This window comes from Triturus cristatus, chromosome 6, assembly GCF_964204655.1.
Source record: "Triturus cristatus chromosome 6, aTriCri1.1, whole genome shotgun sequence".
Taxonomy (NCBI): domain Eukaryota; kingdom Metazoa; phylum Chordata; class Amphibia; order Caudata; family Salamandridae; genus Triturus; species Triturus cristatus.
The window spans coordinates 1,013,880,621-1,013,903,223 of record NC_140589.1 but is presented as its reverse complement, the minus strand read 5'-3'; the positions used below and the strand labels follow the sequence as shown (position 1 = coordinate 1,013,903,223).

At 45.4% G+C, this 22,603-nt stretch overlaps 1 protein-coding gene across 1 annotated transcript in view; it reads right to left on the bottom strand.

Moving 5' to 3' along the window:
* The window catches only part of ANAPC1 (anaphase promoting complex subunit 1), a 771,271-nt gene that overhangs the window by 167,382 nt on the left and 581,286 nt on the right, over positions 1-22,603 (bottom strand). Inside the window, exon 38 of the mRNA XM_085611802.1 lies at positions 9,606-9,692. Within this exon, the coding sequence (XP_085467928.1) occupies positions 9,606-9,692 (87 nt within the window). The remainder of the gene's footprint in view (positions 1-9,605; positions 9,693-22,603) is intronic.

The following is a 22,603-nucleotide window of genomic DNA, read 5'->3' as shown; positions in this document are numbered from 1 at the left end:
GTGTCATGCTTCATCATCAGCAACCTCTCCCCACCCTGGAAAGATAGTACCTCCAGGGTGGACTCAACCTCCTATTGGACTGAACACAGAAGGAGTTCTTAGATAAAGGCTACTGGACAGTGAAGGGATCCAGGTCACTAAAACTATCTTAAAGTATTCCGGCTATTTGCTTTTATTAGTGGCTACGTTAGGTAAGGTTAAAAAGGTATGAGGCGGCCATGGGAGAGCAATGACCATCTCCGCCATAAAAATTACTCCAACATTTTTCTGCCCTTCTACAAAGACCAAATGGGTCTAGGGCATTCTTCAGGGCCAGGGATCCCAATTCATTCTGTCCCAATTCATTCTAGGGGGCCTATTCTCCTATATAATGTGAGTAAAGAAAGGTAAATAACGATACGACAAATATTAAATGTGCTCAAGTGAGTCCTACCTGAACCAAGAACATCAGAATAACTCTAAATTAAAGGGGATACCGGTTCCTTAGACAGAGGGGAACGGTGTCCTTTGTGGTCACACAATCTTCAAAAGGCCCACTGTGCCAGACAACCTAATCGATGCCCACTCTCAGCTGCCGGTACCTCTATATCCACCTCATGTGTAACCTGTAGAGGTTTAAAGCTGAAAGAGTTGGTGCTGCCTTTGGTAAGAGTTCACATCTGTGGTGGTGGTCTTAGAACATGCATGGTATTGCTGCCTGCGAAATAACCCACTTTGACTAGTGGTTAGAAAGTCTCATGTCTTTAGCTGTATCCGTATCCTTTTTAAGTTTCTCTAAAATGTGATTGATCGGTGGGCCAAACAAACGAACCAAAGTAGGTGATGCTATACCTCAGGTTTAAACCCCAAGATATGAAGCTATGCCTGTCGGCGAATGAGGATACTTGTATTCACTCCTCATGCTGCTGTGTCTACTGCATCTAGGGCGCAACATATAGTCACCTACATGACCAATTTCTCTCCCCTTTGCCTGTATTCATGTGGCAGTTGTTGAAGTAATTCCCACATTTATTCCATTGGGCTACAACATATCTTACCAGTAAGTCAACAGAATTAGCAATGTGCCAGTGGTTAGATGTCCCTGTGGCTACCCTCTTGCCTGCTTAGTCCAGCTTTTTACTCTCCTTTCTAAGGTAGGACGTCCGCTGTCCCTTGAGAGCTTGCATGCTTACGTGCAGAGTGGACGACTAAGGTGTGCAATGCAACATGTCCCCTGATTTATGGTGGGTCAGAAGGTGAGGCCTTGTACTTCCAATGTACCCTATGGGTTACTACAATGGCTTTGACCAATCTTTAAAGGACTCTGTAGCTGGTTTAGCATAGCTATTAATAGGGGTAAAAACTGGATAGTAGGCTCTGTCTTAGAGAGAGGATCTCGACTAAGTCGTCGTCCTCCTCCTGAACTACATAGTGGTCCACTTTATGGTAATGGGCTGGCTGTTATGTTACCTCGTGGTATGAGGTTGTATTACCTTGTGAGGAGGGTCTGGAGGAATACAGATCTGGGTCAGGGTATCCAGGAGGATCTGAAGAATAATCATTCCATTGGTTTCCCCCACTTCGCTCCCCAGCTATGTCACACGGCTCATCCTTCTTGTAGGGGATACGTAGTCCTCAAAAGGATTGTGGTGAACCCACAAGTGTGTATGCCTCTGGTAGTGAGTTTGAAGGTAGCAGGGGAGGGAGGAGGAGGAGGTGGAAGACGAAGAGAAAGATGAAGAGGCAGTGGAGGTGAAGGAGAAGTGGTAATGGCAAAGAGGCTGGTGCCCTTGTGCCTCTTATTATGCTTGGAAGCGGTTCTTGGACTTGTAGCTAAGTCCTCTTCAAACGTCGGCTTCCTCCTAGGTGGAAAGGTGTTGACTACCTTGGGCGGTGGCTTAGTAGCAGTCTTTCCAATCTGAGTATGTATGTACAGTCGCTTTTGTTAGACATTGAGCTCTGTTTGGAGCCACTCGAGCATTGGATGCTGAGAATTTTGGGAGCTTTCTGAGCCACTTGTTCTCGATGTCGAAGATAAAGTTCTCAGAAGATACACCTTCGAGGTCAGCAGGCTCGGCACCTTGGTAAGTCTGGGCTCCTGGTGTTTTGCTGCCAAAGGTGTTGTCCGCTCCAAAAGGGCTTTCAGTGCCTGTATCGTCGTGGGGCCTGCTGGAGTTTGACGCCTGCATGGTTCATCTGTGCAGAGTAGGCTCAAATCTTAGGCCAGATTACGAGTTTGGAGGACAGGGTTACTCCATCAGAAACGTGATGGATATCCCGTCCACCGTATTACAATCCCAATATATCCAATAGAACTTATAATACGGCTGATGGGATATCCGTCACGTTTGAGACCAAGTATCCCTTACGCCAAACTCATAATCAGGCCTTGAGTTTTGACCGGTGGTCGGGAATGTTGGGAGCCCGTGGATGTAGGTGCTGCCAGCTCTGTGGGCTTTGTATCAATGTGACCTTTGCCAGACCCCTGTGGTGCCCAGAGTGCAGGGTTGCCTTCGAGGGGCAAATGGCCTTAGCCCCTTAAGGGTGGTGGTACGCTTCACCTCGAGAGACTTTGGTGGGTTTGATATGAGTGTCTACCATACTCACAGCCCGCAGTGTTGTCCGTGTGCATGATTTCCTTGATGTCGAGTTGGAATTGTTCCAGCTCTTTGTCAGTACTGGAAGAGAAGACCTACAGAAACAGTTGAAGGGCCGGAATATCGGAAGGCTCGGCTTCCTCGAAAAATCCTCGGCGCCCAGAGTTTCTTCCTCAGACATCAGGGGTGTCCTCCGTTGAGTGTCCGTAGTACATCTTATGATGTGGCCAGCATGTCTCCCTCTGTGGCACAGTCTTTTTGGTCCTTAACACTTGGCAGGCCTCACACTGGTTGCATGCTAAGGCGAAAAACACATATTACACATGTGGTGGTGGTCTGACTAGAGGTATTGCACGTTACAGCGAGAGCAGTGTTGAAATATAGACAATTCCATCACAGTCTGTGCATTCTTGAAGACGAAAACATCAAGTAGTGGCTTCAGGGCTGTAACAAGGGGGTCCCGACACGCGATATCTCTACGGGCTCGAATGACTGGTGGTCTGCATCTTCCCCTTTAGTCCCTCTGTTTTCTCCCCATCAGGAAGATTGGAGAGAAAGCCTGGACGACTGGGAGATGGCGCCTCCCCACGAGAAGAACCACGGCCCCTTTAACCCGATTCCGAGTCTGCATGAAGCCCCGCCTTCCAGCAACGTCATGGCGCTCTCACTGGACAAATATCCGGAAACCCCGAAGGAGGTGTGGCATGCAACCAGCGCGAGGAACACGGAGGAGGAGACTACGGAAGAGGTGGCATTTCGGAGTTCGGAGGAACGGTCGGAATCGGAGAGGACGAAGACGGGAACCACTGCGGAAGAAGGAGCAACGGAAGGCGAGCCAGGAGGCCAACGACCAGGCGAATCCCCGAGCCACGTACCAAGGGGTGCGTGGCTTCTACAGGTACGGGAGCGGCTGTCAAGGGTGTTGGGAAGGCGGGAGAGCGCGCCAGTAGAGTCGCGGCGTTTCGGACCAACATAACCGTGCAAACCTCAAATTATCGCAACATCTTTGTTCCTTCTCTCTCTCCCCCCCCCCTATTTTGCTTTAGGCGCACCCACCACCAATTCTTCACTAAAGTGCATGTTTAGAAAGCACTATTTTGTTTTGGGTGTACTCCTTCACTCCCGGTCCCTTGGGAATCATCCATTATATTGACCAACAACAACTGACCCCTTCCCTGTTTGTCCTTTTCTCCCACTCGCGAGGGAAAGCCCGGAGGACGAGACCAGATCCGAAGACGGTAGAAAACCACATACAGAGACTCCTACCCCTACCCGAGAAGAGGAAACATCAACTGCCCTTGATAAGAAAAGGACTGTTATACCACGCGGGAAGTCAAGGAAGACGGACCCCTCTAAAGAACTGTACAAACAAAGGCCCTTGTATGGAAAAAGTAAATACAGGGGAATAAAGCCTTATAACAGCAGACCTGGTCTCCGGCTGTTCACTGCCCCGTCCCGACAAGGGCTCATGGCCACTAGCACAGAGGTGAAAACCCTGTCAATACTCTGTGTAATGGAGCTCCTGGAAGCGAGTCAGCAGTAGTATGTTGCTTTCTGTTCTGATTAGTGTCAAAATACAACAGGGAATGGTGGAAGAAAGCGTCAAAGGGTGTCTGGATTCTGGGGCTTCAATTGAAATGTCCGAACTAGATGTCGGAAAAACAATCCAAATTAGAGCAGCACCCATGCTCTGTGCCCACATAAGGAGTCACCATACACATTGTGACTCAAGAGAATTCTTTGAAGAAAAAGAAGTTGCAAACATCCGAGACCAACACTAGATTGCAGGGGTATGCAGAGCATATGACTCCACAGCAACACATGCTACAATATAAGTGGCCTACAGGCCCAAAGTCACCATACAGTTTGTGGGATCACGGGCGGACAGGACTTGGTCTAGCATGAGCATATTGAATTTGTACTTCCTCAGGAAAGCGTTGATAGGGTAGAGATCTAAAATATGCAGCAGACGATTACAGAGAAAGGGACATGCAGGGACAAAGTAGGACGTTTCTTAGTAGATTCCAATTTGCTCCCCACAGCCTCTACATCACTCGGAGGAAGATAAGGCTTTATAATCTATCATTACAGCCATTTAAACAGCAGGCTGTGGGACCCCAAGTTTTTGCAAGGTGGATTCAGTTGTGTTACTTTAAAATGCCCAGTATTCCTTTTTGAAACAGACAAAACATTTCTCTGAGAAGAGGAGGGGAAAACAAAGCATGGCCTAGAAGGGGTGAGGTAGAGTGACATGAACTAGGTGGTGGGTCTATTCCCAGCAACTAGTGCCAAGATACCGTCTAGTGATAAGTGCACTTTAGATGAGACTATAAATATATTAAACGCTAGAAAAGACAGTCTGGTAAAAAAAAATACAAGGAAAGGGAGAAGATAGCCATCCAATTAAGGAGGTCTCTTTCTCTATAAAGGACCTAAAGAAACCTACCTGCAAAGGGGATGAAACGCAGCACAGGTTCATCATCTCAAAATAGTGCAATTATGGTGGAACATGAACCTCAATACCATGTCAACCTCCAACAAGAGCAAAAACTGGGAATTCATCTGGCTATTTGGTGGTACCTAGCAATATACTTCAACTGTTAACAATCATATGACAACATGCAATAAAATACAAAGCAAACACACAAGTTACTTGTCAATTGGACTGGCTAATCATGCAATAGCACAAGTTGTTTGCAAATCCGGGCCGAGAAAGCCCACAAGCATCCTAACCACAATAAGAAGCAGATAAATTAAAGGGCAACCAGCTTTGGTGCCAGGTCTCTTAACAGATGCAAGAAGTGCCACTCAAATAATCTGCAGAAACAAAGTCAAGAGTGGAGACACCCCTCAAGCAGTCAGCAATGATCTAGGTGAGAGAGATACTGAACATAGGAAGTTATATCATTGCGGAAGAAAATCAGATGATAACGATCAAAGAACTTGGAAAAAATAACAATTCTACTAAGCAAAGAGGAGGACATGATGCACAGGTTGAGAAGTAACATACACAAACAAAGTCTTCACAGATTAGCCATTAGAACACTGAGCGCAACTGTGCGAACTGGTTGCACTAAGCACAAAGCAGGTAGAATGCAAACACTAACACCCTTGAACCAAACTTAAAACAATCTCCATTTAGCAGACATAAGCCATCAAAGGGAGAAAGGCAATGTGGGAGATGAAGAGGCTAAATAACTGGCAGCGCTATTCTGCTAATGGGAGGAAACGTACATTGATCAGGCTTGTCATTTTCGTGCTTCCTATGCCTTTAAAAAAATAAAATATTCTAGAGTTTTATATAGCGCAAACTAGACCTGAGACATCGGGTATCAGAGCACTTTACATGAGCACCAGTTTTGTTATACATGGACAAATTAATTTTTGTTAGGCCCGGGAGATTAAGTGATTTGCCCAGAATCACAGGCTGTTGAGCGTCCTTGCGGAGACTCGAACCTGGTTCTCCAGCTTCGAGGTCGACCGCTCTAACCGTAAGGTTAAATCCTCTCCCCATCCGCTGCATCTTATACATCGAACACCAGTGCATTATGACTCTTCTATCTAGTAGTTGGACCACTAGACACCAAATTGTGAAAATAATACAATAAATCAAAAATCCTTTCAAAAAGGAAAAAGAAGAACAAGATATTTACTTTTGGTAACACTCTTTCTGGTAGAGACTATCTAACCATAACTTTCTCACCTTTTGAATACTCCTCCAGGCATCAAACTGGTTCCAGAAAATCTTCAGCAGTACCTCTGCATGGCAGCAGGTGGTGCCACTGACAATGCACTAACCTCTCTCCTCGTTGGTAGTGACATGCCCAGCCATATATAGACACCACCCATGTGTGCTGATATAAGTTACCTTCTTGAGATTGTCATGCTGAGATGTGGAGCTAATCAGATCAGTCGCAACTACTGTGCAGATTCCTAAATTGGGAAAAGAGACAAGTTCACAGAATAGGAAGGCAGAAGGGTTGGTGAGGAATCTGCAATTAGATAGAGTCTCAACTAAGCGGGAAAAGGATCCTTCTTGCAGCCCCCCGCAAGTAATGGCAGTGGTAGCAGCCTTGACTCTGGTAGAGGGAGCATGCAGGCCCTCAGAAGGATGTTTCTTGGCCAGTGCATAGCAGATTAAGATCAGTATGCCACTCTACATAGTCTCTGGTAAAATTGATGTTGAAGCAGAGTTCTCTTTTCTGACCAAACCGGTAGAGCCTTTCATTCTTTGCAGAAGTGTGAGGTGGAGCAAAGAAGGGCAGAAGAGTGATGTTCTTAAAAACAATTAAAGGGAGTCACTACCTTTGGAAAGAAGGGTGCTCAAGCCCAGGGAACCAGCTGTTATAGGTAGAAAGTGGTGTAAGGCCGGTTGACAGAGCCTATAACTCGCTCACATGTCAAGCTGGAAGTTATTGCAACAAGAAATACTCTCTTGAGAGAAAGAAGCCAAAGAGAAGAGCGCACATATGAAGAATGTGAAGACTAAATGTAAGTCCTACTACGGCATAACAAACGGAGAAGGGGTAAACATATAAACAGAAGCGATACAGATGGTCCTTTGTTAGCCATTCTAAAGTCGGTGGAAAGTGCTGTGAGTTTTCAAGGAACGGCAATCCTGTACCCTGCTGAACAAGTTGTAGGACCCACTTGTCTGATATTATCTCCTGCCACCTTGACAGAAAGTGTTGAATCCTGCTGCCATCAGGGGCAGTGGCAGACAGGGCTGCCCGCAGTCCCATTTGCCCTCTTCGAGGGGCAATGCAGACAACTTAAAGGCTGTGGTGATTGACGCACCCTATAAGGCTGCTGGAGGTATTGGGTTGAAACTGCTGATGCGAAGTGTGTGGAAGAAATACCCAAAAAGCATGCTGGAGGACCCTGCAACCCTTGAAGCACTCCAGAGACAAATCCAATGTATCATTAAACAATGGGGTGTCACAGAATAGCATATTCTTAAATCTGGCCTGAATGTCTCCCGAAAAGCTGGTGGACCGCATCCAAGCTTGTCTTTGGACAACCACGTCAGAACCAATAGCCCTCCAGAGGGAGCCTGTGGTGTCCAGTCTGAAGTAGATGGTGAACTTGGCTGCATTGCGGCCATCCTTCTTGGCCGGGGAAAGGATTACCCATAATGCATGAGAGTAACAGCCTAAGAGGCCCCTGCCGTTCACTGAACAAAGGAACAAACTTGTGGAGGAGAAAACCCTCTTGGAGAAGGTTTCAATTCTCTTCAATTCCCTGTCAAGGGGAGTAAAGGGAAAAGACTCTGGGTTCACTCTAGTGACGGAAGCCCATAACACAAGGCTTTCAGGAGTGGGGTGCTGGGAGAGAACGGCGGAGTTTCTTAGAGCACGATGATGAAGTCTGACAATATGGCGATGCACAGGTGGACCTCAACAAGGGTTGGCCCAGGTGTGTTTCTGTAAGGGCCTAATTAAATGGTAAAAGAGGATAGGAACTCATCTGGTCACGTTAGAACACCTCTGTCAGGACATTTATTTTGACCTCCCGAGTGGGAAGGTGGAGATCAAGGGCCTTTGCCAGCCTTTGCAAAATCACAGCGATGGAGACACCCTCTTCAGTGGCAGGTCCTGGTAGAGAAACTTGACCAGTGCCTGGGGAGACATCCAGAACACTGGCATTCTGTAGATTTCTGTACCACTTATCCTCCAAGTATGGTTGGGCAATCACCCCCTCAACATCATACCCCCATTGTCTAAATCCTTGCCAAAAAGGTCATGAAGGACCTGAGCCTTACCGGAAGGTGAAGGCTCTATGTCCAAATTAGAACGGTGGTACAGGGGCTGCTGTTCAGACAATGTAGCATGCAGCCTTGGTCAAGGTACCACTGTCTCTGCATTGGACACTATACTGGTTGGCTGTTGTCATCTGGAGTCGATGGCACCGGCATATCGCAGTCCGGTGCAGGTCGTGGAGCCAGGGAGGTAACTTGTACCAAAGTTGGACCCATGGGTGGATCCAAAGGGCACAACTACCACTGACAGTGGACCCGATGGCAGAAGCCCTGATGGGAGGCCCCTGGGCTTCTTTGGGCTTGAAGACAAAGCCAGAGGGAGTTGTTAATGTGCCAAAAAGACGCAGCATAGTGTAGCAACATTTCTCCATTTGCTGCAGGATTGCCGATGGACCCAGATAATCCAGTGTGGAATGGATTCTGAAATGGACCGACTTCGGGAGCATCACCTGGAGGCACTATGACGCCCTTGCCCATTTACTCAAGGTTTGAGTCAATAAGTACAGGGCAGATTCCCGCTTGGATTTCTTGTGCTTCTTTTTCAATTTCTGTGAGGACTTGGAGCATGAAGAAGACCAGTCACGAGAACGACCTTAGGAGCGGGACCTACCTTTTGACCTCAACCGATCCCAGTGGGGGCTCCTGAAGTGCTTCACCGTAAAGGGCTTAGCTTTTCAAACCCAAATGGTCTTGGGGTGCATTAAGGCACAATTACTGGAGGTCTTGGAGTCATGATCTGATCCTCGACACCACAGGCAAACCCCACGTTGGTCAGTCCTAGATATCTGTTTGCGACATTCCCCACTGGGTTTAAATCCTTTGGATTTGAGAGGTGACATAATACACTTGCACACTGGATTTTGTAAATTTGAAACAAGAAAAAGTCTTCAAGAGGCGAGGGGTAGCTCTGGATCCACATCTGTTGGTGCAGAAATAATGAAACAGATGTCAGCAAGACCAAAGCGAAGTCAGTGCGGAGCGATCAGTGCCACCTGGCGGTGCACAGAGGCACTGTTGAAGATCTTCCAGATCCAGTCTGATGCCTGATGAGAATTGAAAGGTGAGGAATCTACAGTTAGATAGCTATCTGAATAAGGGGAACAGCTACAAAACTGTGGCTCACTAATTAAATGTACTGAAAACATCTAATGCCCATTGCTATAGAACATTAATCAGACACACTCATTATACATTATTTGATATGCTTATATATGTGCCGTAAAGAAATATTATTTACGCCAATGTATAGTATTATTTGATTTAAAACGTACCTGTTGTCTGTGCTGTGCACGGGAAAATGAGGATAAAGTGCACAGAGTAGAGCAGCAACTGAAGCATTAGAAGTACTCAAAGAATATCTGGGGGAAAAAACAAACCTATTGGATTTTATGCCTCAACAATACAATATTGACTATTCATAAAAAACACAGCACAAACAGAACTGATTCAAATGAACTGATGTTATCATTCTCTGAAGGAGAAAAGTCAATTTTGTGGAGATTTTTACACAAGGCCTGCAGATTAGAGGTAAACAATTTTTCCGCTATTATTGATTGTGTACAATAGTGTTTCATTGTCAGAGCCAACTCCTTTAAGGGCTTTGTATTAGTATGACATTTTCATTAACAGTCAAATGCACTGAAGAGCATACCAAGCTTGTTGGCCATTAAGCTTTGAGGAAAGTCAGAGAACAGTAAAAGAATATAAATTGGAATAATTGAATGAGATGCCCAAAATAAAAAAAATAAAAAATTCACATAGATGCCTGACCCTGCGGGGTGGATGGAGGGAGAAAAGGAGTGGGATTGATATTTCACTGAAGAACATCAGTAAGAGGGGGTGATGGTTGACAATGTATCACAAATGAGACCCTATACACAGAATTATACACATTTCTTGACAATAAATCAGACAAGTGGACTGAACAGTAAAACAAAAAAATCTTACAGAAACTAAAATCACCAGCTATGATAAACTATACAACCTTGAATTCCAGATTGTACAAACTACCATAAAAATAGCATCATTGAGGATATCACATACAAAATCACCAATACAACCATGCAAAAATTCAGTGCTGTTCCATTATATATGACAAGTGATGAGCGATACCACCAAGGGGTAACCCTGGTGGGTTAGGGTTATACTACACAAAGCTTTTACTTTTCCCAAAAGGGAGGACTAACCCATACGTTAGAGCGGGGCTCTAAATTTTGAGTTGCATTACAATCCCCAGCCAGAATTATATTAGCAACTATACTTCTCCTCTGGTCAAGCTTTCTTATGAATGAGCCCAAAACATCAATGTTACCCACATTATGCGAGGTAGTATTACCATTATAAAAATGTATCAAAATTAACTAAGGAGCTATGGGGGGGGGGGGGCGGGAACCGGGAGGAGGGGGCAGGGGGTTAGGGGGGGAGAGGAGGGTGGGGGGATAGTATAGGTTTGAAAGTAGGAGTAGCATGTTCTTAGTTTAACAGTAAAACAAAACGGATTGTGATGTTGTTATTGTGATACACCCGCCTGGCTGACGTACCTGGAGGTCAGGGCTCAGCAACTGTAATGCAATCGCTTAATAAAATCTGTTCTTAAAAAAAAAATTAACTAAGGAGCGACTGGGTGGGAAATGTGATGAGGCCCATGTCTCCTTTAAAGAGATCACACTAAAACTCCTAATGAAGTTGAGCCAGTAAATGTCCTTCATCTTGCCTCCTAAGCCTGCAATGTTCCAGCTAATGAGTTCTAATTCTTTTGATATGATGGTGCGACAACTACTAGTAATGGTAAAGACCTGGCACGCTTCCAAGCATGCGTCTTGTGGTCTAAATTAATCAAAGAGATCCAGGGCATTGAGAGGTTCAAATTTGTTGGGTGTCTTTACAGAAAAAGGCTCAAGGGGACTCACCCTTGAGAATTATCAATGATGACATACTGGCTGAAAACTGGTAGGACACACCACCTCTGGTCAGTAAACAAAACTTCACCTATCGTGGAAGGGCCGCGATAGGTGAGGATTTGCTGATTTTAGACAAACCCATGGCAGCCAATACACGAGTAGCCATCCCAGGCTTATTAAAATATATAATCACGCAATCTTCTGCAAATATTTTAGTATCTTTCCCAATCCAGCCCATTCTTCAGACCATGTTAATCCAATCGTTAATTTTAGACCCCAAGCATCTTTTTAAGTTTCATATAACTTTCAGCAGTATTAACAACCACACAAGTAGTGGCCTCAGTAGGGAGATCGATGGTTAACTCCCACCATGGAGATTGTCTAAGCCAAAAGCAGTAGTACCTCTATAAGATCCCATTTTACACATCTGGGTACAGGAATCAGACTCGGGAGGATACTCTTGATTAACCTGAGAGGGATACTTCTCCTGTCCACTACTTTGATCAGACCCCATGTTAGAAGAGGTTCTCTCTCAAGAGCGGCAAACACCTCCATGATCCTATACGGGAGCCTAATTGGATTTTCTAGTGACTAAATCAGCTCATGCCGCCTCGGTTCTGCTAGCAACAATCGATTGTCCATAATTACCAGACAGGTTTCAATTAAGCAGTTTTACCCACCCTTTAATTCAAAGATTAAATGCTCAATATTAACTAGATGAATTAATGAATGAATGAGCCCATTTAAAGAGTGCACGGCTACTCAGCACAAGTGTCCCAGCGCTAATGGTGGCCATCTACCTTTACAATTACCTCTAGTTGCAGAATAGCCAGGTTTTTAGCGGTTTCCTAAAGACAGCCTGGTCGGTTAAAGATCCGAGGGTCACCAGGAGCAGGTACCAGGCTTAGGCTTCCAAGAACCTAAAGGATATTCCTCCAGATCGGGCTCAGCGTATCCTGGGAACCGAGGCCAGGCCATTAGAGGTAGACCTCAGCTTTCTGGATGGCGAGTAATGGGATACTCTCTTTCTGAGATAGTCAGCACCCATACCTTGTAGAGCTTTAAAAATCAGCACCAAAGCCTTACATCTGATCCTCTTATCACTGGAAGCCAGTGTAAAGCCTTCAGGTGAGGGGATATGTGTCCAGGGATTAAGCATAAGCACCAATCCCGCTGCTGCATTTTGAACTACCTGCAAGCGGTTGAGAAGGTACTCAGCTAAACCCATGTACAAGACATTTTCATATTCTAGTCTGGAGGTAACCAGCGCATGGACCAACATTTTCTTCGTATTCAGTGATAGCAGGGGTAGCAATTTCCTCAGCATTCAAAGTAGACCAAAGCAGGTACCAACTACCGACTGGACTTGAGATCTCATCGAGAGAGCACTGTCGATAGAGATGCCCAGATTTCTAACTGTGACTTGAGCAGAGGATGTTGGCGACATATCCCCAGGCCACCAGAGTCTCCACTGTTCCGAGGGACGTGAGCCAAAAAAGATAATCTCCGCTTTCTCAGGTTTACACTTCAATTGATTCCACATCAGCCAATTAAAAAACCCGGGAGAGGCATATTCTGTTCTTCTCACCCTCAAAGTCTGCCCCCTTTTCACATGTAAAAAGCAACTGGGTATCGTCGGCATATGAAATTATTTTAGTCCTGCATGCTTCTGCCAGTGATGCAAGAGGGGACATATACAGATTGAAAAGTGTGGGGCTCAATACTGAGCCCTGCGGGACACCCAATTTCAAACTGGGGATGGTAGCCACAAAGGGAGGAGTCCAAACTTCCTGACTTCTGTCCTCAAGAAAGGATGCCAGCCACTTTATTGCAGAGCTGCTGATTCCAATCTTCCTAATCCTTTCCAGGAGGATGTCATGTGGGACCGTATCAAAGGCTGCCAACAGGTCCAAAAATACTAGAATACGTCTACCCCCCTGATCTAACTTTTCTTTGATGTGTTCTGTGACTTCCATCAATGCAGTTTCTGTGCTATAGTTAGCCCTGAAGCCTGACTGACTAATATACAAAAGGTTATTTTTTTCCACAAAGTCCGAAATGACTGTGTTCACATAGTATTCCAATTATTTAGAGAAGGCCGGAAGTAAAGATCTGGGCCTGTAGTTAACTAGAACATTAGACTCTGCTGAAAGTTTCTTTAATAGCAGAATAATTTGAGTGTTTCCAAATGGAAGGCAAACAGCCAGCTGACAGTGAGGTATTAAGAACCTTATTAAAAACAGGATTAATGGACGTGGCCACCGTGGTCAACAGTTGAGCTGGACAAGGATCAGCAGGAGAACCTAACTTAAGACCCTTAATAATACCCAGGGATACTTCTAGCGGCAGCTGGGTATTTGCAGGAGAGCGGGGGTTTCTCTGTCTAACAGCTCCACAGCTGGGACTAACTAGTCAGAGTAGTCATCTGGAGGCACCTTAGAGAAGGAATTCTGTATAGTCACGATTTTATCATGAACAAATTCCGCCAAATGGTTAGTCCATTTTATTGATGGCGGGGGATCTCTGATAATGAACGTCGGATTGGAGAAAGCTTTAACGATTTTAAAAATCTTCTTTCCTTTATTGTTGGATGTCTCAATTTTATCATCCAACTAGCTTTCTTTTGTATCCTTGACTTTAGAGTGGTAGGCCTTCAAGGCCGACTTATACTCAAGTTTGTCCTCCAAATTATAGTTTTTCCCCCACTTCCTTTCCAAACATTTACAGGCTCTTTTATTAGTTTTAAGAGTTCATTGAACATGGGGGGCAAAAACCTAGCGTTCTTAGTAGTACGTATCGTCATATAGGCTAACTCATGAACGCTCTGCCTCACCCAGGCTTCTAGCTGAATCACATCCCCTTCTGGGTTCCCTGAAAGAAGAGGGGCGGAGGTTTCAAGGTCCTCTCCCAGGACAGCCGCTGAAATTCTGTGAAAAGCTCTATGTCTACTTTCTACCCAGTTAGAGTTTTTATGGCCATTTTTAGAAGAGAGTGGCCATCTAAAACTGATTAGACAGTGGTCCAACCAAAGCAGAGGTAGAGGCAGATCAACCTCCAGCTCTACATTCAAGAACACCTGGTCTAGGGTATGTCTCCTCCTGTGCGTAGGATGAGACATAAAGGAAACAAGGTTAACAGCTAATAGAGTCTCAGTTAGATAAATGACCTCCAACTCCATAGGTTTATCCATATGAAAGGAAAGATGGTTGCCGTAAGACTCAAGTAGCTCCTTGATAAGTGAGTCAACCTTGGAATACTGCTTTTCCGATACTGTATGACTCCAGTTATTATCGGTGTCCGAGTCCTCTAATAAACCGTCCAAACATTTCACACTGTTTAAAGTACTTTTTGACGATCAGCCTTCTGGGCTGCCCACTCTCTTTTTTTCCTCTTCTCGGCCAGGGGTAGAGTCAGAAACAGTATCCTCAGAAGGAGGGACTAACTACCTTAGGGCAGGCCCGATGAACTTCTACACATACCTTCAAAGACTACCTCTACAAAAGGGCCCATCCTCACCAGAACACTAAGACATGATTGTTGGCACAGAGTCATTATTGCAGACCGGACTGGGACTGTTTGAACTTTGGGAAGCAGGGTTACAGGCATTATGACCAACATGAACCTGATGAGCCAGCTCCTTCTCCACATTGGCAATCTCTTCATTGAAAACCCCTACTGCTGATGACAAGTACGATAAGATACCGGACTTGCCCTGGTTGAGCCCCTGCTGCTCGGAAACTTTCCTTCCTTGTCATTGGACCCAAAGGGGCAGTTAGTTTGCATTTCTCCATAGTTCCAGCACCGGTACATCTGATGTCACAGGGGCGACCCGTCAGGTCTGGTCTCAGACGGGAGCAGTCAGGACGGCTTTTGGAAGGGTCCTGCAGCTTTCAAAATACGCCTGCCCGGCGCAGCAACGCACTCCCCTCTCCTCCTGGCGTACAATAGCCTGGGACTTAGTGTCCAGGTCCCAGGCAGGTCATGGCAGTGCAGGCTGCGAATCTCATGCAGCGTGGTCCCGCAGCTTCCAAAATATGCCCGCATGGCGCTGCAATGGGCTCCCCAGCCTTTTGGTATGTTGCAGCCTGGGACTTGAGGGCAGGGCAGGCTCAGAATCTCGAGCAGTGGGGTCCCGCATCCTCCAAAAATAAACCTGCACAGCAAGGATCTCCCCCTGCCTCCTAGTGTGTTAGACACTGGAACTTAAAACCATGTCCCTAAGCAGGTCATGTCAGGTCTGTGCAAGCTGTGAGTCCTTAAATCATTAATTGTTCCTATATTTAAGAAGAGCGATCAAATTGATCCAAGGAATCATCTCCCCACATCCCTTTTCGATTCAACAGTAAATATTGAGGGCATAATTCCGTGTGCATGTTTGGAAGTTTGGGCTGAGCATAATTCCATCTTCCCAGAGGTAAAATATGGACTTTGACAAGGTCTTGGAACGGTTGACCAGTGTCTGAATTTATATATATTGATGAGAAAGTATATGGTTTCAAAGAATGGAGTGATCCACCACACATTTATGGACCTGAGTAGTGCCTTTAACAGCACCAGTCGTTCAAAACTCTGGACCACTAGGTCATCAATGGAGGGGGGACAAGCTTATAGCCAGTTTATTGCGACAGATTTGGATGCATCAGCCAAGGTGTGCCTTGGACTAAATGGAGAAAGCACTGAATTGCTCAAAATAAATAGGAGAGTTCATCAAGGCTGTGTTTTGGCACTTTAAAAAAACCTTTTATGTTAATAATCTGAAACGTTTTTATTGACAGGGGTGCATGATATACCATTGATGAGGGCATACCCAAGACCAGCTCTGTGTGAAGATGATGCTGTGATAATTGCTAGAACAGCCTACAGCCTGCAGAAATTACTTGATGTCTTCATAAATTTTAGGGATCAACTGGATTTGAAAAACAATCTTTCCAAATCTCTAACTATGGTTTGTGGGCTTAAATATGCGAGAAGTCATCAACATAACATCTGTGGCACAGTGGTAGGGAGCATTCAAACCTCTAACTATATAAGGATACCTGTAGACTTATCACGAATCAGGAGGAATTTATACATCATCATATGGCAACAATTTGATCGAGCAATAGAGGCTGTCTTCAGGATTGCAGCTAAACATGTCGGGAAATGCTTACAGCATAAAACAGCAAATTCTTACCTGTGGCAACTTGGGGTGCTGGCATTTGGGGGATATTCAGATATAACTAGTTTACAAAAGGCTTATTTTTATTTTTATGAGAAGACTGTTGTCTATCTTGTATAATTGTTCTACTGAGAGCTGTCAAACGGAATTGGGGATTTCCTACTTAGAGGACTTTATTAAACAACACCTATTTCTTTTAAAGGCTTCAATTTGGTTGACTTCAGAGGCCAGCTTTACAAGGTCAGTTATACAAGATTGCTTAACCCTGGATAATGCATTATGGATCCTTTTTTATCTTGCACCGAAAGGGTCTCTCAATTAGGTGTTACTGTTTTATTCAGCAATCCCGACTCGATTAATGCCTCTAGTGAAAGCTTATGTAAATTACTTATTTTTTAAATATTGAGAGAATACGAGGGTGCCAAGAGAATGTTGTAAGCCTGAGGTAGGAGAATGCTCGACCTCCGGTTCTGGCCTGTCGGATGCATGGAGAAAGCTGGACGGGCTGTGCTGTCTTGTCTGCGTGTAGAAAAGGAAACAATGGTTAAGGTATGCTGGGCCTTTGTTGTGTAGTGCTTTTTAAAAGTGTATGAGGAGTTTGAAGGGAGCACATTTGTGGATTGGGAGCCTATTTAGATCTTTGAGGTATTCAGATATGTTCATCTGGTGTGGGAGTTTCAGTGTAGGTCTTCCGGCTGAGGTCTGTAAAACTTGGAGCCTTTTGCAGAGTTGGGCAGTGATGCCAACGTTATGGGAGTTCCTGTAGTTGAGCTTACAGGTGATGAAGTTTTGATGAAGGCTTGCTTGTGATGATTGCATGCTGGTGATGAAGGGGTTTTGTAGGTGTCCATGGGGATCCATTTTTTTAGTAGTTGAGGATGCGGAAGCGACGATGTTGACTTGATTCGCCATGGAGATACTGTTGTTGATTACAAATCCCAGGTTCCTGGCAGCATTGGACGGACAAGGACTAGCATCTAGCTCAGTGGGTCACCAACCCAGGGACCATAAGAGGTGTATTTGCCGAAAGGGCACTTCTGTTTTTTCGCTGTTGAGATTGAGGCAGTTCCTTTTCATCCAGTATGCTATGCAAGACATGCATATGACAACATTGGCTTGCGTGGTGGAGGTGTCTTCGGATACAGAGGATGAGCGGAGTGTTGTCCACATAGGAGGTGATGCAGAATTCATGGGAGTGGATGATTCTGGTGAAGGGGGGCAGGCAGAGGCTGAGTGTGTGGCTTAGGCAGAAGCCTTGCGGGACACTGCAGCTCAGGTTGGAAGCATTAGATGAGGAGAGGGCCAGGCTTACCATTTGAGTGCATCCTGAGAGGAAGGAGCTGATCCATCGTAGTGCCAAACCACCTCCTGAATCTGTATAAGGAGGGGTCCAGGAGTGGTTTGCATCGAGATAGTTCGTCAGCCAGGCGTTAATTAGGTTTTCCAGTGTGGGAGAATGAAGATGGGCCTGTAATCGGCAAAGTTCTTGTACATGTTGATTTTGTTCATGAAGTAGTAGGAGAGTTGTGTGAAGAGTTCTTAGGATGGGGTGATTGTTGTCGTGCTGATGCTGAAGATTTCTTTGGAGGTGTTTTTGATCCTTTCAATGAGGGCTAGATGCTTGGTGGTTTTGAGGCGTGGTGGTAGATCCGGAGGGCTACTTTGCAGAAATCTATCGATTTTGTCATGGGAGTGGCACTGCCGTCTTTCTAGCTGCTTGCATTAACGCTTCGTGAGGCAAGGGTGTACCAGCTTGCTTGAGGCTTGGCTCCTGATGTGGTGGTTGTTCCCAAAGGAGACAGGGAGTTCACACACAAGGTAATCCACATGTTGATGTTCACGATTGAGCATGCTAGGTTATCCCAGTGCAGTGGGTGTCTGGGCCAGAGGTTTCAGAATCAGAAGTTGTCTCAGATTTTGCTCCATTGGCATCAAGTGGTGTGGGTAGATCAAGACTGGTTGTGTAAGTGTAGGCTGCAGTGAATAAGGAAGTAGTCCGTCTAGACGACAGGCATGGGCTTGTCTACCATGATGTTGGGAAACTTGGTGTAGATGGAAGTCAAGAAGATATATGGCCAAGTGGGTGGAGTCGTTCACTCATTGGGCAAGTCCACAAATATTGAGGTGCTCCCTGAAAGTAGTGGGGATGGGGCTGCACTGATCGTTTAGGTGGAAGTTGACTTCGCTGAGTAGAGTGAAGTTGGATGCAAGTGCCAGTGATGCGATGATGTTGGGAAGAATGGAGCTGAAGTTGGATCTTTTAGGTGATGGGGGTGTGGGACTGGAGGTTGGGAGCACCTGAGTTCCTCGCAACAGATGATAGCAAGTCATCCATCCTCAGGGTTTGTTGGATCTGTCTTGTCTTCCAATCTATCCGGGGGGGGGGGGGGGGGGGCTGCAATATTTGGAGCAGAAGCTGGGTTAGGCCAGGTTTCAGTGAGAAATAGCAGGTCAGCAGAGAAGTCCCTGACTTTTATGCGTGTTTAACGAGTGAGCAGGTGCTGAGGGGTACAATGGTGAGCGTGGGGTGTGTGTTGTTCAAGGCAGCAAAGAGTTTGCTGAGGTTGTGTGTGTGGTGTGATGGGATGGAGGATGATGGTGGGTGGAGGTCGGTGGTGGTGCAGGAGAAGCGGCAGGTGAAGCAGAAGATTGCCCCATCTGTCCGTGCGAAGAAGGCTTGTGCTCAGTGCAGAGATGGGCCTCCATGGCTGAGGTTACGGAGTGTTCCAACCAATTAGCATCTCGGGTTTCAGTGGGTGGTTGGCTGGCAATGGGTCATAGGTGCTGTCGGGGCACAGAAGGGAGAAGACAGGCTTCCCATTTGGTACATCAGGGACACGCTCATTCCATGGCCATTAGGAACTCAAGAGAGGAGAGAAGAGTGCGGCGATTGGGCTAGCGCTCAAGCGGAGTGTGAAAGGGTGGAATAGGTAGGAAAGCAGAACAAGACCAGCAGAGGAGGAGAAAGTAAAAAAATAAAATAAAAAACAACCGGCAAAGAGACAAGCATTGGCAAAACCAATGGGTTTTGCCTACGCGAAATCTATATGCTTTGTAAATGTCTTTTAGCCAGGTTGTACAGCAGTGTGGAGTGGAGCGGAGTGGAATGACATGGTGTAAAGTGGCCTCGAGTGGAGTTGAGTGACAAAGAGTGGAGTAGAGTGGTTTGGAGTGGGGTAAAGTAGGGTGATGTAGAGTGAAGTGGCGCAGAGTGGAGTGGCATTGAGCAGAGTGGCATGGAGTGGCACAGGGTAGAGTGGCGTAGAGTATAGTGGAGTGGGCTTGCATAGAGTGCAGTGGTGTAGAGAAGAATGATGCAGAGTAGAGTGTATGGCGCAGAATGCAGTGGAGTAGAGAGATGCAGAGTAGAGAAGCATATAGTGCACTGGGATAGAATGGAGTGGACTAGAGTGATGCAATGGCGTAGGGTGCAGAGGAGAGTGGAGTAGAGCGCAGTAGAGTGGCATACAGTGCTGTGATGTAGAGTGCTGTGATGTAGTGCAATGTAGAGTACAGTGGCACAGAGTGCCGTGGAGTAGAGTAGTGTAGAGTAAAATGGTGCAGAGTAGAGTGCAGTAGTAGAGTGGTGCAGAGTAGATTACAGTGGTGTAGAGTTCAGAGGCCCAGAGCTCAGTAATGAAGAGTAGAGTGGTGCAGAGCAGGGTGTCAGAGTGCAGTGGGGTAAAAAGTAGTGGAGTGGTGCAAAGTAGAGTGGCATAAAGTGCAGTGCAGTAGAGTGCAGACTCCCCATCTCAATTTGAGTGCCTAGAGCAGGGCGGTGTAGAGTGCCATGGCGCAGAGTGCAGTGGCTTTAAGAGCAGAAGCACAGAGTAGAGTGTAGTGGAATAGACTGTAGTGGTATAGAGTACAGGGTAGGGGGATGGGAAGGAGAAGAAGCGACTTGGAAAGGGGACAGGTGGGAGGGAATAGAAGCTTCAGAGACGGGGATATGGCAGACAAACTGAAAACACAAGCACTCATATGGAGTGCTTGAACACACACAAAAAGGTAGCTCCGAAAACGGGAGCATTGGTTGGACACACATACATGGTCCTTGCTCTAGGGGAGGGCCAGACACCGGAAGTGGACATGATGCCCGTATGCCCTGAAATGAGAGCGACACATAAGCTAACAAATAGTAAGCTATTAGCTGGCTGTACACTCTCTGTATCTAAACAACATGTCTCACAGACACATGGCATGTGCTGTTTAGGTGCAACTTAAAAAAATATAGCAAATGGAAAAATGCAGCCGAAGAGAGCAAAAGTGTGAAAAGGGTAAGAAAAAGAGCAACAGAAAGAGGCAAATGCAGCAGAGTGTGCACAAAGAGACACAAAAGCATTAGAGAAAGAAGGGTAGATGCATGAAGAGAGACAGAAGAGGGCAAAAAGAAGCACATAAAGGTGACAGAAGGCAAAAGAGGCACTTAAATGAAGAGGCCCACAAGGAAGACAGCGGGAGGAGCAGGAAAATGTTGCATGTCGCAGGTTCACAGTGGCCCAAGAGTCATGGTTGGAGTAGGGAGACAGGGGTTTGGGCGTCTACTGAAGCACCTCCTCGAGACAGGCGATAACCAGTCTGCCTCCTTCAATCCCTAGCTAGATTTGTGATTTAAAAGTGCCACAACTTAGTCTTTTACACAATTTAAAGGAGTATTAGCTATGCTATACATTAAAAATTTGTGGTAAAATATTGCCTCTAATTACATATACTTAGCAGAAAGGAGCAATTTATTAAAGGTGCTTACTTAATAATTATAATGCAAATGCTTCGATTTGACAGATTTGGCTCAGTGATATTTAATTTTATTTTATCAACTTAAGTGTGAATGCATACCCCACTTAAGGAGGAAAAGGGAGCAATATTCTTTTCAAAATGACAACACAAACAAGTCAGGGCAGAAAATGGAGTTTTACATCACATACAATTAAGGTTGAATAAGCACATGAGTTTAGTGGTAAAGATGGGGTAACAGGAGGAGGGATATATGCAGAATGAAACTGGCACATGAGGACATCATTTGAGTATTCCCAGCCTCCAACAGGTCAATAAAACACCATCGGAAAACTGGACACTCAGTTCATGCAGTCCAACTCTTTGCAAAAAGCATGGGCTAGAGAGATGCAGAGCCTTATAAAACATTGGCTCTATCTTGGATCTGGCTAATTACAGTACTCACGCAGCAATTGATAAGTAACAAACTGATGTCCATTTGCCAAAGAAAAGTGATACTATGGACACAATTAGTCAACAAAGGGTTCTTAATTATCCATTCCAGACCCAGAGAATGGATAAGAGCTAAAAAGAAAACACAAGCACTATAATAATGAAAAAAACAACATTCACACCTATCGGGTAACTGTGGTCTTAGACTAAGTTCAAGAAAATGTAGACGCTGTGGACGATGGACTAGGGAAATGGTAGAACCCTTGAATTGAAGGGAGAAATAATTCACTACCTTCTCCTCCCAATTATCAGTCCTGACTCAAAGCCTATTATCATGATCCTCAATTTAAAAACAATAACCTTCACCTAATCCCCCAACTACCAGTTCAATCAAGGAATGAAAAACAATTACTGAGTGTCATCATCGGACTGCCATGGAGTAAAACATAATGTGACAGTCATTAGCATAGTGTTGTCATGCTAGGGATTGTTGTCTTGTCTCCATTTCAACCAGAGAGGAAATAACCTACTATCATAGTCCTCTAAAGCCACAATGACGCATACAGAAAAAGTATAGCAGTGGACAAAGCACTAAATGAGTTCTAAATGTGCTAGAGTCCTAACGCAAGGAGTATAAAATTGAGAGAAAACCTCACCCACATTGTTGTGGTATGCTTTATAACAGGCGATTCTGTCCCACCTGGTTCGGATAATAACAGCAAAGTGGTCTTGACTAAAGACTAGCGAAATAGAAAAAATGTTTGCTCTATATAGGTGAGGGACACAGATTAAGTAATACAACTACCTTGGTGCAAGTCCAAACAATATCTCTTTATTAAAAGAGAACAACAGATAGGATTAAGACAATATAAGCAGGTAAGCAGGGGCATTCACACGGTTTCCAGGGTTAGAAGAACCAGAAGTGGGGGCTGCTTCTTCCCTTTTTTTGTTTCCATCTTTGCCCATCATCTTGGGATTAGAAGACAATTTTCTGAGTTTCAGAAAGAAATTGAAAACCCATCTTTTCCCTTGATTCCCTTAGGTA